Consider the following 17,352-nt stretch of genomic DNA (forward strand, 5'->3'; position numbering starts at 1 on the left):
CATACGAACTCACAAACTATTATTATTATTATTATGGAAGGGAAGAAGAAGGAAGGAAGGAAGGAAGGAAGGAAGAGGAGGAGAGGAAGGAAGGAGAGAAACAGAGGTGGAGAGAAGGAGAGAGAGAGAGAGAGAGAGAGAGAGAGAGAGAGAGATAATGTCACAAATTCACCTATAATAATAATAATAATAATAATAATAATAATAATAATAATAATAATAATAATGTGATACTCAGCCTTGCATTCCAATACTATAAGCTTGTATAATGTTAAGTCTCTCTCTCTCTCTCTCTCTCTCTCTCTCTCTCTCTCTCTCTCTGTAATAATAATAATAATAATAATAATAATAATAATAAAACACTGCCTATGAACATTTCAGTATCATTTCATTTCATATCCTTAGTCAGGGAGGAGGAGGAGGAGGAAGGAAGGAAGAAATAGAAGAAGACTTGTGAATGGCTGAGGAGGAGGAGGAGGATACCATAAAGAAGAGGAAGAAGAAGAAGGAGAAGAGGAGGTTAGAAAATGGAATCAGAGGAGGAGGAGGAGGAGGAGGAGGAAGATACCATAAAGAAGAAGAAGAGGAGGGAGAAGAAGATTACAAAGTGGAATTAGAGGAGGAGGAGGAGGAGGAGGAGGAAGATACCATAAAGAAGAAGAGGAGGAGGGAGAAGAAGATTACAAAGTGGAATTAGAAGAGGAGGAGGAGAAAAGAAGAAGGAGGAGGAGGGAGAAGAAGAGATTACAAAGTGGAATTAGAAGAGGAGGAGGAGGAGGAGGAGGAGGAGAAAAGAAGAAGGAGGAGGAGGGAGAAGAAGATTACAAAGTGGAATTAGAAGAGGAGGAGGAGGAGAAGAAGAAGAAAAGAAGGAGGAGGAGGAGGAACACACACACACACACACACACACACACACATATAAACAGCCAAACAGTACTACTTCTAATAATAGTAATAGTATTAATAGTAAGATATTGACACAGCGTCCGCAACAGTTGTGTAGCGAAGGAGCAGCTTTTATTGTAACATGGTGAGGGGCATAAAAAAGGGATTGTTGAAAGAGCTCATTTGATTGTCACATAATCAATAATAATAATAATAATAATAATAATAATAATAGTAAAAAATCAGGATAGCTAATCCCTTATACCTTACAGTCTAACAATATATAATGATAATAATAATAATCATAATAACAATAACAATAATATAATAATAATTACAATAATGATATTTTTATTCTACTAAATTAAATGAAAACTTACAATAATAATATTTGTGCACACACACACACACACACGCACACACACACACACACACACACGCAAACTCACACACACGCAAACTCACACGCACGCAAACACACACGCACGCAAACTCACACACACGCAAACTCACACACACGCAAACACACACGCACGCAAACTCACACACACGCAAACACACACACACGCAAACACACACGCACGCAAACTCACACGCACGCAAACTCACACACACGCAAACACACACACACACACACACACACACACGCAAACTCACACACACGCAAACACACACACACGCAAACACACACACACGCAAACTCACACACACGCAAACTCACACACACGCAAACTCACACACACGCAAACTCACACACACACACACACACACACACACACACACACACACGAGGCTTGGGTATCAGTAGTGGTCTTTATCCTCATATGCACTAAGGACACCCTGTATTATCATGTCCTTATACTCAATGTGAAAGGTCCCTGTGTGCTTCTCCTGCACTCGAAGCACTTGACAATGTTATGAGTACTGTTGAGTCCACTGAAGCACACCAGTAGAATGCCTGTGAGTGTGGAGTGTGTGGCCCTGCCTGGGTGGGGTGAGGCCAGGGTGAGGGCCAACACAGGGGGTGGAGTGTGCAGTGAGGGGGCTGCTGCTTGGGAGGGCGTGGCTTCAGGAGGATGTACAAACACTTCATCCACACTTCACCATCATGTCATCTGGGTTTCAGCATCTAGATTGGTCACATTTTTCCTTTGGGTCATGTCAATGCAGCACACAGGCAGCAATATGTGCCACAAAACACCTCAGGCTTCACTCATCATAAAAAGACTTGTAGCTGGATTAGAGTACGCCACAAAAGTGCTTAAATTTGGCCTCATGCTGTAGTGTAATCATACCTCCACTACAGTACTTAAGACTACTAAACCCAAGCCTGGCACACACACACACACACACACACACACACACACACACACACACACACACACACTGGAAGGCAATATCTGTGTGTACATATTTCAGCGTGTGTATGGATGGAATCAGCATGAATTCGTGCACATGTATGTAGACACGCACACACACATACAAAATACGCACATAAGCTAACTGTGTGCGTGTGTACATATGTGCGTTTATTGCCTATACATACATGAGTGTACAGGAGATGGATCTGAGCATAATTATGGACGATTTTATAATAGCAGTAATAATAGTAGTAGTAGTAGTAGTAGTAGTAGTAGTAGTAGTAGTAGTAGTAGAAATAGTAGTAGTAATAGTAGTAGCAGAAATAGTATATCCTGAAAACTCCTACTACTACTACTACTACTACTACCACTACTACTAATATTATAAGTATAGAATAATGAAAAGTAGCAAGTTTAGTAGTAGTAGTAGTAGTAGTAGTAGTAGTAGAAATAGTAGTAGTAGTAGTAGTAGTAGTAGTACTAACTTCACTAATAATAGCACTTTTTAATAGCACTTAGAATAATAGTAATAATAATGATAATAATTGCACGTGAAAATCTTGTACAAAACACACACACACACGCACACACACACATATGCACACACACACACATACGCACACGCACACATGTACGCTTGATGTATATATTTGTTTGTTTAATTATATGTATCATCAATTTCTTCTTCTTCTTCCTCTTCCTCTTCTTCTCTCTCTCTCTCTCTCTCTCTCTCTCTCTCTCTCTCTCTCTCTCTCTCTCTCTCTCTCTCTCTCTCTCTCTCTCTCTCTCTCTCTCTCTCTCTCTCTCTTGGCACTAATGAAATGTGTGTGTGTGTGTGTGTGTGTGTGTGTGTGTGTAAGAGTGTGTGTGCGTGCATGTCAAACTCACACACACACACACACACACACACACACACACACACACACACACACATACATAACGCACATACAAAAATTAGATTAAAATAAGTTTATGTACGTTTCTGTGTATGTAAGCCTGTATGTAACCATGTATGTACGTATCCTAAACCCCCTCACACACACACACACACACACACACACACACACACACACACACACACCCTCACCAACTCAAAATATCTCACTCATGTATTCTTTCAACTTGTCTATGGCGAAATGAGTCCCCCCTGCCCCCTTGCTGGAGTCCCCCCTGCCCCCCCTGCCCCTGTGTGTACCCCTGGGGCTGTGGTGGGGGCTGGCGGCGGACGAGAGCTCTGGCCTGGGCTCGCCATATGCAGGGTATGAAAAACAGCATTAGCCCAGAGGCTGCGATCATACTGCCGGCCAGGAGGAAACTGTAGTCATAGGAGAGAGTCTTGTCGAAGAGGAAGGCTGTGGGGAGGAAGAGGAGGAGGAGGAGGAGGAGGAGGAATTGATTTGGTTAGGTTAGGTTAGGTTAGGTTAGGTAAGGGAAGGGAAGGAGGAGGAGGAGGGAAGGGAAGGGAAGGAATAGAATTGGTTAGGTAAGGGAAGGGAAGGTACAGGAAGGGAAGGGAAGGGAAAGGAGGAGGAGGAGGAAAGGAAGGGAAGGGAAGGAATAGAATTGGTTAGGTAAGGTAAGGTTAGGTACGGGAAGGGAAGGGAAGGGAAGGGAGAGGAGGAGGAGGAAAGGAAGGGAAGGGAAGGAATAGAATTGGTTAGGTAAGGTAAGGTAAGGTAAGGTTAGGTTAGGTAAGGGAAGGGAAGGGAGAGGAGGAGGAGGAAAGGAAGGGAAGGGAAGGAATAGAATTGGTTAGGTAAGGTAAGGTAAGGTAAGGTTAGGTAAGGTTAGGTGCGGGAAGGGAGAGGAGGAGGAGGAGGAAAGAAAAAAAATATATTAGTACATTGGTATATGTAAACACACACACATACACTCTCTCTCTCTCTCTCTCTCTCTCTCTCTCTCTCTCTCTCTCTCTCTCTCTCTCTCTCTCTCTCTCTCTCTCTCTCTCTCCCTTCCTTCCTTCACTGTCCTAATCTCTTCCTTTCAATCCAACCTCTCTCTCTCTCTCTCTCTCTTCCTCCTCCTCCTCCTCCTCCTCTTCCACCTCCTCCACTCACCACACATGGGCGGACCAATTAGCGATGCCACGCCTTGACACAGCAGCAGCAGTCCGAAGGCGTTGGTCAGGCGCTCCATGCCCAAGAGGTCAACCAGCACCACTGAGGTCAACCCAACGTATGCCCCCGATGTGCTTCCAAAGACAGCTGCATAGAAGATCTGCCAGCCGTATGTGTTGAACCAGATGCTTGCACATGTCCCTGGGGGGTGAGAGAGTGGAGATGCTGGTTAACTCTTGCATCAGGGATTTGGACAGTACAGGGAAGAAAGAGTGGAGATGCTGGTTAACTCTTGCATCAGGGATTTGGACAGCACAGGGAAGAAAGAGTGGAGATGCTGGTTAACTCTTGCATCAGGGATTTGGACAGTATAGGGATGAAAGAGTGGAGATGCTGGTTAACTCTTGCATAAGGGATTTGGACAGTATAGGGAAGAAAGAGTGAAGATGCTGGTTAACTCTTGCATAAGGGATTTGGACAGTACAGGGATGAAAGAGTGGAGATGCTGGTTAGCTCTTGCATAAGGGATTTGGACAGTATAGGGATGAAAGAGTGAAGATGCTGGTTAACTCTTGCATAAGGGATTTGGACAGTATAGGGATGAAAGAGTGAAGATGCTGGTTAACTCTTGCATAAGGGATTTGGACAGTATAGGGATGAAAGAGTGAAAAAAAAAAGAGTGAAGATGCTGGTTAACTCTTGCATAAGGGATTTGGACAGTATAGGGATGAAAGAGTGGCGATGCTGGTTAACTCTTGCATAAGGGATTTGGACAGTACAGGGATGAAAGAGTGAAGATGCTGGTTAACTCTTGCATAAGGGATTTGGACAGTATAGGGATGAAAGAGTGAAGATGCTGGTTAACTCTTGCATAAGGGATTTGGACAGTACGGGGATGAAAGAGTGAAGATGCTGGTTAACTCCTGCATAAGGGGTTTGGACAGTACAGGGATGAAAGAGTGAAGATGCTGGTTAACTCTTGCATAAGGGATTTGGACAGCACAGGGATGAAAGAGTGAAGATGCTGGTTAACTCTTGCATCAGGGATTTGGACAGTATAGGGATGAAAGAGTGAAGATACTGACTAACTCTTGCATAAGGGATTTGGACAGCACAGGGATGAAAGAGTAAAGATGCTGGTTAACTCTTGCATAAGGGATTTGGACAGTATAGGGATGAAAGAGTGAAGATGCTGGTTAACTCTTGCATAAGGGGTTTGGACAGTATAGGGATGAAAGAGTGAAGATGCTGGTTAACTCTTGCATAAGGGATTTGGACAGTATAGGGATGAAAGAAAGAGTGAAGATGGTGGTTAACTCTTGCATAAGGGATTTGGACAGTATAGGGATGAAAGAGTGAAGATGCTGGTTAACTCTTGCATAAGGGATTTGGACAGTATAAGGATGAAAGAGTGAAGATGCTGGTTAACTCTTGCATAAGGGATTTGGACAGTATAAGGATGAAAGAGTGGAGATACTGGTTAACTCTTGCATAAGGAATTTGGACAGTATAGGGATGAAAGAGTATAGATGCTGGTTAACTCTTGCATAAGGGATTTAGACAGCACAGGGATGAGAGAGTGAAGATGCTGATTAACTCTTGCATAAGGGATTTAGACAGCACAGGGATGAGAGAGTGAAGATGCTGGTTAACTCTTGCATAAGGGATTTGGACAGCACAGGGATGAGAGAGTGAAGATACCGATTAACTCTTGCATAAGGGATTCGGACAGCACGATTCTTCCCCCCCTCCCCCCCTGCCCCCTCCCCCACCCCATACTTACCCAGGCCGCATAGGGTGAGCGCCACATTGTACAAATATAAGCGATTGACCCAAGGCTGATCGGAGATGTACCCCAGCACGATTCGACTGATGGTGTTCGATATGCCGATGACCGCCAGCAGGGAGGAGGCTTGGCTGTCCGGGATGCCGAGGTGGATGGCGCGGTCCTGGGGTGGGTAGGGGGGAAGGAGGAGTTATGGGGTGGTGGTGGTGGGTGTGGGTGTGATTCTAGAGTTTTTTTTGTGTGTGTATTTGATTTTTTTTGTTTTGTGTGTGTATGCGTGTGTGTGTGTGTGTGTGTTCTCGTTTTCTCTCTCTCTCTCTCTCTCTGTATTTCTGTTTCTCTCTCTCTCTCTCTTCCATTTTTCTTTCTTTAATTCTCTCTCTCTCTCTACTAATTCTTCTCTCTCTTCCACTTTTCTTTCTTTAATTCTCTCTCTCTCTCTCTCTCTCTCTCTCTCTCTCTCTCTCTCTCTCTCTCTCTCTCTCTCTCTCAGCCTCCCTCTCCCTTCCCTTCCCTTCTCTCTCTCTTCATTTCTCTCTCCCTCTCTCTCTCTTCCTCTTCCTCCCATCCATACCCCTTTCTCCTCTCCTCCTCCTCCTCCTCTCTCCTCCTCCTCACCACGATGAAGACATAGGGTGCGTTGAATCCCAGAGAGGTACAGAAATTTGACACGGCAAACAGAATGAAGATCTCGTCAGTCAACAGAGTCCAGTCCATTAAGCTCGTAACTGCGTCCCGGGCCTCTCGGGAGCAAGGAATACACCCACAGACCTATAGGGGGGAGAGAAGGGCATTAGAGGGAGTGGGCTGGTGGGGGTAATGTTAGGTTGGGTTAGGTTAGGTAAGGTTTACAGGTGAAGTGATTTTGAGCATATTTAAGTCTAAGATTCAAGAGGGAGTCGGCTTGTTGGGGTAAGGTTAGGTAAGGTTAGGTTAGGTAAGGTTAGGTTTACAGGTGAAAAGTCTAAGTGATTTTGAGCATATTTAAGTCTAAGATTCAAGAGGGAGTGGGCTTGTTGGGGTAAGGTTAGGTAAGGTTAGGTTAGGTTAGGTTAGGTTTACAGGTGAAAAGTCTAAGTGATTTTGAGCATATTTAAGTCTAAGATTCAAGAGGGAGTGGGCTTGTTGGGGTAAGGTTAGGTTAGGTTAGGTTAGGTTTACAGGTGAAGTGATTTTGAGCATATTTAAGTCTAAGATTCAAGAGGGAGTGGGCTTGTTGGGGTAAGGTTAGGTTAGGTTAGGTTAGGTTTACAGGTGAAAAGTCTAAGTGATTTTGAGCATATTTAAGTCTAAGATTCAAGAGGGAGTGGGCTTGTTGGGGTAAGGTTAGGTCAGGTTAGGTTAGTTTTACAGGTGAAAAGTCTAAGTTGTTTTGAGCATATTTAAGTCTAAGATTCAAGAGGGAGTGGGCTTGTTGGGGTAAGGTAAGGTTAGGTTAGGTTAGGTTAAGAAAAGGAAGGAAAAAAGATTAGAAGGGAAGGAGAAGGAGGAGGAAGAGGAAGAGGAGGAGGAGGAGGAAGAAGAAAGGAGGCTAGGTTAAGTTATATGAAGAAAAGGAAGAAGGAAAACAGTAATAATAATGTTAATAAGGAAGGAAAGAAGGAAAAGGAGAGATGGGGAAAAAACATGACAGTCAAAACACAAAATCTCGGTGACATTAAATTTAAAAGATTCCACTAAGGTTTAAAGATGGATCATTGAATTTAAAAGATTCCACTAAGGTTTAAGGGTGGATCATTGAATTTAAAAGGATTCCACTAAGGTTTAAGGGCGGATCATTGAATTTAAAACGATTCCACTCAGGTTTAAGGACGGATCATTAAATTTAAAACCATTCCACTAAGGTTTAAGGGCGGATCATTGAATTTAAAACGATTCCACTGAGGTTTAAGGACGGATCATTGAATTTAAAACGATTCCACTAAGGTTTAAGGACGGATCATTGAATTTAAAACGATTCCACTAAGGTTTAAGGACGGATCACTAAATTTAAAACGATTCCACTAAGGTTTAAGGGCAGATCATTGAATTTAAAACAATTCCACTAAGGTTTAAGGGCGGATCATTGAATTTAAAACGATTCCACTAAGGTTTAAGGGCGGATCATTAAATTTAAAACCATTCCACTAAGGTTTAAGGGCGGATCATTGAATTTAAAACGATTCCACTAAGGTTTAAGAGCGGATCATTGAATTTAAAACAATTCCACTAAGGTTTAAGGATGGATCATTAAATTTAAAAGGATTCCACTAAGGTTTAAGGGCGGATCATTGAATTTAAAATGATTCCACTAAGGTTTAAGAGCGGATCATTGAATTTAAAATGATTCCACTAAGGTTTAAGGGCGGATCATTGAATTTAAAACGATTCCACTAAAGTTTAAGGACGAATCGTTAAATTTAAAACAATTCCACTAAGGTTTAAGGACGGATCATTAAATTTAAAACAATTCCACTAAGGTTTAAGGATGGATCATTAAATTTAAAACAATTCCACTAAGGTTTAAGGGCGGATCATTAAATTTAAAACGATTCCACTAAGGTTTAAGGGTGGATCATTGAATTTAAAACGATTCCACTAAGGTTTAAGGGCGGATCGTTAAATTTAAAACGATTCCACTAAGGTTTAAAGGCGGATCATTGAATTTAAAACAATTCCACTAAAGTTTAAGGACGAATCGTTAAATTTAAAATGATTCCACTAAGGTTTAAAGATGGATCATTGAATTTAAAACGATTCCACTAAGGTTTAAGAGCGGATCATTGAATTTAAAACGATTCCACTAAGGTTTAAGGGCAGATCATTGAATTTAAAACGATTCCACTAAGGTTTAAGGACGGATCATTGAATTTAAAACGATTCCACTAAGGTTTAAGGGCAGATCATTGAATTTAAAACGATTCCACTAAGGTTTAAGGGCAGATCATTGAATTTAAAACGATTCCACTAAGGTTTAAGGGCAGATCATTGAATTTAAAACGATTCCACTAAGGTTTAAGGGCGGATCATTGAATTTAAAACGATTCCACTAAGGTTTAAGGGCAGATCATTGAATTTAAAACGATTCCACTAAGGTTTAAAGACGGATCATTGAATTTAAAATGATTCCACTAAGGTTTAAGGACGGATCACTAAATTTAAAACGATTCCACTAAGGTTTAAGGGCGGATCACTGAATTTAAAACGATTCCACTAAGGTTTAAGGATGGATTATTAAATTTAAAATGATTCCACTAAGGTTTAAGGATGGATCATTGAATTTAAAACGATTCCACTAAGGTTTAAAGATGGATCATTGAATTTAAAACCATTCCACTAAGGTTTAAGGATGGATCATTAAATTTAAAACAATTCCACTAAGGTTTAAGGGTGGATCATTAAATTTAAAACAATTCCACTAAGGTTTAAGGATGGATCATTAAATTTAAAACAATTCCACTAAGGTTTAAGGATGGATTATTAAATTTAAAACAATTCCACTAAGGTTTAAGGATGGATTATTAAATTTAAAAGAATTCCACTAAGGTTTAAGGACGGATCACCGAGTCTGGACCATAGCCGAGGTGTGCTCTGAATATCTATGTAAATCTATGTTAAACTATTACTACTACTACTACTACTACTACTACTACTACTACTACTACTACTACTACTACTACCTTTGCATTCTCTGCCTCGCTGGGAGTCTCCTCATCCGGCAACCTCACCATGGAAGCCCTGTAGCTCCCTGGGTCCTGCCTATGGGGTCGGAAAAAAGTGGTGTGATTTTTGGAAATTTGCGGGACTACTTATACGAGAAATGTTTTGATAATTAAAACTAGCTCACTTTCTCTATTATTTCTCTCTCTCTCTCTTTAGTACAGCATATATTTACATCTTCTCTCTCTCTCTCTCTCTCTCTCTCTCTCTCTCTCTCTCTCTCTCTCTCTCTCTCTCTCTCTCTCTCTCTCTCTCTCTCTCATTATCTTTAATCTCTCTGCTATATATTTTTCACAGTCTCTCTCTCTCAATCTTTCTTTTTTTGTCCATATAATTATTTCTCTCTCTCTCTCTCTCTCTCTCTCTCTCTCTCTCTCTCTCTCTCTCTCTCTCTCTCTCTCTCTTCCAATCTTTCTTTTTTTGTCCATATAACTATTTTTTTCTTCCTCTCTCTCTCTCTCTCTCTCTCTCTCTCTCTCTCTCTCTCTCTCACCGGTAGGAGGGAATGTTGAGCAGGGACCCCCGGTAGAAAATATCCTTCCGGTAGAGGAGTCCTGAACCGTGGTGGGAGGGGGGGAGGCTGCCACCCCTGGAGCCCCCCTGCAGCCGACCACCCCCGCCCCCTGCCCCCACATGGCCCCCCACAGGACTTGGGAGCACTGGGGAGGAGGAGGAGGAGGAGGAGGAGGAGGAAGGAAAGAAGGAAGGAGAAGAGAGATATGGAAGAGGAGGAGGAGGAGGAGGAGGTGAAGAGGAAGGAAGGAAGAAGAGAAATAAAAAAAAATAAGAGGAAGAGGAGGAGAGAGAGAGAGAGAGAGAGAGAGAGAGAGAGAGAGAGAGAGAGAGAGAGAGAGAGAAGGAAAACAGAGAAATAAGCAATGGAGGAAGAATATGGAGAAAGGAGGAGGAGGAGGAGGAGGAAGAGGAGGAGGAGGTGGTGGAGGAGGAGGAGGAGGAGGAGGAAGAAGAAGAGGAGGAAGAAAAAGAAAGAAAATAAAACATTAGTATCAAAATCTTTAATAATAATAATAATAATAATGATAATAATAATCACCCACTATTTCATAATTCCCAAGGTCAACCACTATCAAATACAAGGTCAAATCAGGTCAACCAAGGTAAAAAAAAATCATCAGCTCAGGTCACAGGTCAGGTTAGGTTATGTCATTTTAGGCTACAGGTCAAGTTAGGTCAGGCTGGGTCATCTCCGCTTAGGTTAGGTCAAATTAGGTCATGTCGCAGGTCAGGTTAGATCATTTCAGGTCATCTCAGCTTAGGTCAGGTTAGGTTAAGTTAGGTTAGCTCACAGGTTAGGTTAAGTTAGGTCATCACAGGTCAGATTAGGTCAACTTAGGTCATCTCAAAGGTCAGGTTAGGTAATTTCAGGCCATCCAAGGTCAGGTCACATATTAAGTTAGGTCAGGTTAACTTAGGTCATCTCATGGGTTAGGTTAGGTAATTTCAGGTCATCAAAGGTCAAGTTAGGTCATCTCAACTTAGATCAGGTTAACTTAGGTCATATCACAGGTCAGGTTAGGTAATTTCAGGTCATCAAAGGTCAAGTTAGGTCATCTCAACTTAGATCAGGTTAACTTAGGTCATATCACAGGTCAAGTTAGGTCATCTCAACTTGGATCAGGTTAACTTAGGTCATCTCACAGGTCAGGTTAGGTAATTTCAGGTCATCAAAGGTCAAGTTAGGTCATCTCAACTTGGATCAGGTTAACTTAGGTCATCTCACAGGTCAGGTTAGGTCATCTCAGGTCACAGGTCAACTTACAGGGCTGGGAAACCGCACTCTTGATTGGGCTATCCATGGGGTCGATGGTGCCAGCTGACCCGACCCTGGGCAGGCTGTTCTGGGCGGTGTGGGGGGGGAGGTGGAGGGGGTGGCGGCGGTGGGGCTGGTTGTGGGCGTGGTTGTGGTGGGCGCCTCCCCCCGCTCCCGCTCCTCCGCCTCCTCTCAAGTTAATGTCGCTGAAGTTTTTCCGAAGGCGATCGAGCGTAAACTGAGGGAGGGAGAGCTGATGGGGGGTTAGTTAGTGCGTTTGTGAGTGTGTGAGTGTGTGTGTGTGTGTGTGTGTGTGTGTGTGTGTGTGTGTGTGTGTATTAAAAACAGTATATATATCACATTATAATCAACATATATATACAAACAGTCTCTCTCTCTCTCTCTCTTTCTCTCTCTGTTTCTCTCCATTTCTCTCTCCTTCCTCTCCCTTTCCTCCTTCTCTCTCTCTCTCTCTCTCTCTCTCTCTCTCTCTCTCTCTCTCTCTCTCTCTTTCTCTCCATTTCTCTCCCTTAACCTCACCTAACCTCCCTTCTCTTCTCTCCTTCCTCTCCCTTTCCTCCTTCTCTCTCCTTCCTCCCGTTTCTCTCCCTAACCTAACCTAACCTCCCTTCTCTTCTCTCCTTCCTCTCCCTTTCCTCCTTTTCTCTCTCTCTCTCCTTTCTCTCCCTTAACCTAACCTAACCTAACTTAACCTCCCTTCCCTTCTCTCAATACTTACTCTCTTGTTCTGCGGGAGGGGCGGCAGGGAGGGGAAGGCTGCATTGTTCTGCATATGAAGTGAATTTGGAAGCAATGTATCAGGATTTATTATAAGCGGACTCGGAGGGCCGTCACTGGGGGTATGAGGCGCCAGGGTCGGGGGTGTAGCCAGGAGCGAGGGGGGTCCAGTGGCGGGGTCAAGGAGCATATGGCAATGATTAAGGTCACTGTGCGGGTCGTAGAGGTCATTGATGGGGGTCTGGGGAGGGTCGATGGCGGGCTTGTTCGGAGCGGGTGTTGGTTCGAGTGGACGGAACATTGCTCCGAAGACAACGCAGTGAAGCATTAGGCCGCTGATGATGATGAGGGAGTTCTGCCAGCTGAGTTCATTAATCTGCGGATAGTAATAGTAATAGTAGTAGTGGTAGTAGTAGTAGTAGTAGTAGTTGTAATAATAATAATAATAATAATAATAATAATAATACTGTACTGCATACTCTAGGCGAGGTTCCACATGGTAAAACTCCTCCCCAGTTTCTCTATCTCATCTCCCAGCCTCAATACTCCCCCCTAGATGCTGTACTTTCACCCCCGGGTCCTCTAACTCCCCTGTGGCACTCCAAAATCTATAGTCAGTGGACCAAAACAGCACTGTAAACTCTATCTGTATGTTTGTATGTTTGAGGTGAGAGATTCTGGGATGCTGGTTAACTCTTGCATAAGGGATTTGGACAGTGCGTGCATGCCTGGATATCTCTCTGATCGCCCCTAGGTACTAAATCTCCCCACTTTGATACTAAAACTTCCCCCCTAGGTACAAAATCCCCCCCCCCCCCCCAGTGGCACCATACCCCCGGGGCACTCACCAGATATTCCACCAGGGGAGAGAATGCGAAGGTCCCGATCCCAGAACCACACACAGCGATCCCAGTAGCGAATGACCTCTTTTTCTCGAAGTAGCAGGTCACACAGACGATGGCGGGCAGGTAGATCAGACCGAAGCCCAGCCCTGTAGGAGGAGGAGGAGGAGGGAAGAGGAGGAAGAGGAGGATTGTATATGAAGGAGGAAGAGAGGAAAGGAATTAAGAGGAGTTGGAAGGAAGGGAGGAAGGAAGGAGGAGGAGGAAGAGGAGGAGGAGGAGGAGGAGAAGGAAGGAAGGAAGGAAGGAAGAAAGGAAGGAAGGAAGGAAGAAGAAGAAGAAGAGAAGAAAGAGGAGGAGGTTTAAGTGAATTAGAGGAAGAAAAGGAGGAGGAGGAGGAGGAGGAGGAGGAAATAGTTGAGTGGAGAGAATGAATGGAGGAAAAAAATGAAGGAGAGAAATTGAGTAAGAAGGGAAGTAGGAAAAAATGGAGGAGGAGGAGGAGGAGGAGGAGGAAGAAGAGGAGAAGGAGGAGGAGGAGGAGGAGAAGAACACTGATTAAATTTGCTTAGTAACTGATACATGCTCTCTCTCTCTCTCTCTCTCTCTCTCTCTCTCTCTCTCTCTCTCTCTCTCTCTCTCTCTCTCTCTCTCTCTCTCTCTCTCTCTCTCTCTCTCTCTCTCTCTCTCTCTCTCTCTCTCTCTCTCAAACCTTTCCTTCTCTTCCCTTCCCTTCCCTTCCATTCCCTTCCCATCCTTTCCCATCCCTTCCGTCCCTTCCAACCCATACAACCCCCCCCCCACACACACACCCACACCCACACGTACCGGCGCCCATGCCAATAGTTATGTAGAGGGTCTCCACGGACGGCGCCCATATCGAACAGAAGAGGGCGAAGGAGGCAAGGAGGGCCCCAGCGATGGTCACAGCTCTGCATCCAAACTTGTTGACCAAAACCCCGGCGATAGGACCTGTTGGGGGGAGGAGGAAACATGGAAAAGCAGGCAACAGATACCCTACTGGCTCATTACGAGGTTGCCCGCTTTGGTGTATGAATCCGCTCGACCGCCACTTGGGGCTTGAGGAGCAGATGAAAGCACCTCGATATTGAAGAGCAGATGAAAGCACGTCGATATTGAGGAGCAGATGGAAGCCCCTCGTTATTCAGTTTACTCCCGACGCAGCGAAATGACGGTCGATTCTATATTTGAAGGAGTTGATGGTATTCGCATTTACTACTTCTGAGGGAAGATTGTTCCAGTGGCGGATGACTCGGTTTGAAAAGAAACTCCTTCCGATGTCTGTGTTACATCGACTCGACTGAATGGGTGAACCGTTATTTCTAGTTCTTGAGTTGGTTTGCAGTTCAAAGAATTTGGAGTAATCGAGGAGGAGGAGGAGGAGGAAAAGAAAGGAAGAAACAGAAGATTGGAGGAGGAAGAAAAGGAAGAGAAGGCAATGGAAGGAAGGAAGGAAGGAAGATAAGGAGGAGGAGGAGGAGGAGGAGGGGAGGAGGAAGAGAGAAAGGAAGGGAAGGGAAGGGAGGTAGAGAAGACGAGGAGGAGGAGGAGAAGAGGAAGAGAGAAAGGAAGGGAAGGGAAGGGAGGTAGAGAAGACGAGGAGGAGGAGGAGGAGGAGGAGGAAAAGAAAGGAAGAAACAGAGAAATTAAAATTGGAGGAGGAGGAGGAAGAAAAGGAAGGGAATGGAAGCAAGGAAGGAAGATAAGGAGGAGGAGGAGGAGGAGGAGGAGGAAGAGGAAGAGGAGGAGGAGGTCAAAACAGTAAACAAAAGATAATAGAGAGAGAGAGAGAGAGAGAGAGAGAGAGAGAGAGAGAGAGAGAGAGAGAGAGAGAGAGAGAGAGAGAGAGATACAATGGAGGGAAGTGAGAGAACATACAGGTAGCTAATTAACTTTCTATGAGGCAATGCAGGTGTGTGTATGTATGTATGTGTGTATGTATGTGTGTGGTGAGAGATCGTGGGATGCTGGTTAACTCTTGCATAAGGGATTCGGACAGTACCTATAGGGATGAAAGAGTGAAGATGCTGGTTAACTCTTGCATAAGGGATTCGGACAGTACCTATAGGGATGAAAGAGTGAAGATGCTGGTTAACTCTTGCATAACGGATTTGGACAGTATAGGGATGAAAGAGTGAAGATGCTGGTTAACTCTTGCATAAGGGATTCGGACAGTACAGGGATGAAAGAGTGAAGATGCTGGTTAACTCTTCCATAAGGGATTTGGACAGTATAGGGATGAAAGAGTGAAGATGCTGGTTAACTCTTCCATAAGGGATTTGGACAGTATAGGGATGAAAGAGTGAAGATGCTGGTTAACTCATGCATAAGGGATTTGAATAGCACAGGGATGAAAGAGTGAAGATGCTGGTTAACTCTTGCATAAGGGATTTGAACAGCACAGGGATGAAAGAGTGAAGATGCCGGTTAACTCTTGCATAAGGGATTTGGACAGTATAGGGATGAAAGAGTGAAGATGCTGGTTAACTCTTGCATAAGGGATTTGAACAGCACAGGGATGAAAGATTGAAGATGCTGGTTAACTCTTCCATAAGGGATTTGGGCAGTATAGGGATGAAAGAGTGAAGATGCTGGTTAACTCTTCCATAAGGGATTTGAATAGCACAGGGATGAAAGAGTGAAGATGCTGGTTAACTCTTGCATAAGGGGTTTGGACAGTATAGGGATGAAAGAGTGAAGATGCTGGTTAACTCTTGCATAAGGGATTTGGACAGTATAGGGATGAAAGAGTGAAGATGCTGGTTAACTCTTGCATAAGGGATTTGGACAGTATAGGGATGAAAGAGTGAAGATGCTGGTTAACTCTTGCATAAGGGATTTGGACAGTATAGGGATGAAAGAGTGAAGATGCTGGTTAACTCTTGCATAAGGGATTTGGACAGTATAGGGATGAAAGAGTGAAGATGCTGGTTAACTCTTGCATAAGGGATTTGGACCGTATAGGGATGAAAGAGTGAAGATGCTGGTTACCTCTTGCATAAGGGATTTGGACAGTATAGGGATGAGAGTGAAGATGCTGGTTAACTCTTGCATAAGGGATTTGAACAGCACAGGGATGAAAGAGTGAAGATGCTGGTTAACTCTTCCATAAGGGATTTGGACAGTATAGGGATGAAAGAGTGAAGATGCTGGTTAACTCTTGCATAAGGGATTTGGACAGTATAGGGATGAAAGAGTGAAGATGCTGGTTAACTCTTGCATAAGGATGTTGAACAGAGTATGCAAGTATCTACGCATGTGGTGAGAGATTCTAGGATGCTGGTAAACTCTTGCATAAGGAAGTTGGACAATGCGTGTATGAATGTATGTATCTGACTGACCCTAGCCGTGAGATACCCAGGCAAAGACCCCCACGTGTGAGTGACAACCTGGGCATTGCTACCACGTGGACCCGACTGACCCTAGCCGTGAGATACCCCGGGCAAGAATCCCCCAGGTGAATTGTAACCTTACGGGTCCAACCTTACCAGTGCCGAGGGTGACGCCTACGAGGATTGAGGCGATCCACGAGGTAGCAGCAGCTGTAGCGTCGTAGTACTGGACCAATTGGACGAAGTATATGCCGAATGTGTATGTAAATCCATCGGCTGTAGAGAGAGAGAGAGGGAGGTTAGTGAAGGAGTGGTCAACTCTTGCATAAGGGATTTGGACAGTATAGGGATGAAAGAGTGAAGATGCTGGTTAACTCTTGCATAAGGGATTCGGACAGTATAGGGATGAAAGAGTGAAGATGCTGGTTAACTCTTGCATAAGGGATTTGGACAGTATAGGGATGAAAGAGTGAAGATGCTGGTTAACTCTTGCATAAGGGATTTGGACAGTATAGGGATGAAAGAGTGAAGATGCTGGTTAACTCTTGCATAAGGGATTTGGACAGTATAGGGATGAAAGAGTGAAGATGCTGGTTAACTCTTGCATAAGGGATTTAGACAGTATAGGGATGAAAGAGTGAAGATGCTGGTTAACTCTTGCATAAGGGATTTGAACAGTATAAGGATGAAAGAGTGAAGATGCTGGTTAACTCTTGCATAAGGGATTTGGACAGTATAGGGATGAAAGAGTGGAGATGCTGGTTAACTCTTGCATAAGGAAATTGGAGAGTTAGAAGGAAAGGTATTGAAGAAGGGGAATGAATTAGATATATTAAAGAAGGGAAAGATTGTAGAGG

The 17,352-nt window shown here is 43.9% G+C and overlaps 1 protein-coding gene and 2 long non-coding RNA genes across 4 annotated transcripts in view; 2 read left to right on the top strand and 1 right to left on the bottom strand.

Annotated features, from left to right (window-relative positions):
- Window positions 1-990: 990 nt before the first annotated feature.
- Window positions 991-17,352, bottom strand: part of LOC126988630 (monocarboxylate transporter 3-like) — a 24,315-nt gene continuing 7,953 nt past the window's right edge. Inside the window, exons 3-13 of the mRNA XM_050847000.1 lie at window positions 16,652-16,771; window positions 13,971-14,114; window positions 13,149-13,291; window positions 12,302-12,676; window positions 11,572-11,815; window positions 10,285-10,450; window positions 9,752-9,830; window positions 6,711-6,863; window positions 6,090-6,255; window positions 4,307-4,507; window positions 991-3,598 (exon numbers count right to left, since the gene is read on the bottom strand). Of these exons, the coding sequence (XP_050702957.1) occupies window positions 3,348-3,598; window positions 4,307-4,507; window positions 6,090-6,255; window positions 6,711-6,863; window positions 9,752-9,830; window positions 10,285-10,450; window positions 11,572-11,815; window positions 12,302-12,676; window positions 13,149-13,291; window positions 13,971-14,114; window positions 16,652-16,771 (2,042 nt within the window). The 3' untranslated portion in view covers window positions 991-3,347. The remainder of the gene's footprint in view (window positions 3,599-4,306; window positions 4,508-6,089; window positions 6,256-6,710; window positions 6,864-9,751; window positions 9,831-10,284; window positions 10,451-11,571; window positions 11,816-12,301; window positions 12,677-13,148; window positions 13,292-13,970; window positions 14,115-16,651; window positions 16,772-17,352) is intronic.
- LOC126988632 (uncharacterized) lies at window positions 6,906-9,489 on the top strand. 2 transcript variants are annotated; one of them, XR_007742337.1, is made up of 5 exons: window positions 6,906-7,232; window positions 7,319-8,059; window positions 8,634-8,674; window positions 8,921-9,125; window positions 9,331-9,489. It is a non-coding gene; the product is annotated as an uncharacterized LOC126988632 (long non-coding RNA). The 2 variants fall into 2 exon arrangements; XR_007742338.1 differs by having other exon boundaries at window positions 6,906-8,059.
- On the top strand, window positions 8,080-8,374 carry LOC126988633 (uncharacterized). Its single transcript, XR_007742339.1, has 3 exons — window positions 8,080-8,182; window positions 8,224-8,264; window positions 8,347-8,374. It is a non-coding gene; the product is annotated as an uncharacterized LOC126988633 (long non-coding RNA).

This window comes from Eriocheir sinensis, chromosome 69 (assembly GCF_024679095.1).
Source record: "Eriocheir sinensis breed Jianghai 21 chromosome 69, ASM2467909v1, whole genome shotgun sequence".
Lineage (NCBI taxonomy): Eukaryota > Metazoa > Arthropoda > Malacostraca > Decapoda > Varunidae > Eriocheir > Eriocheir sinensis.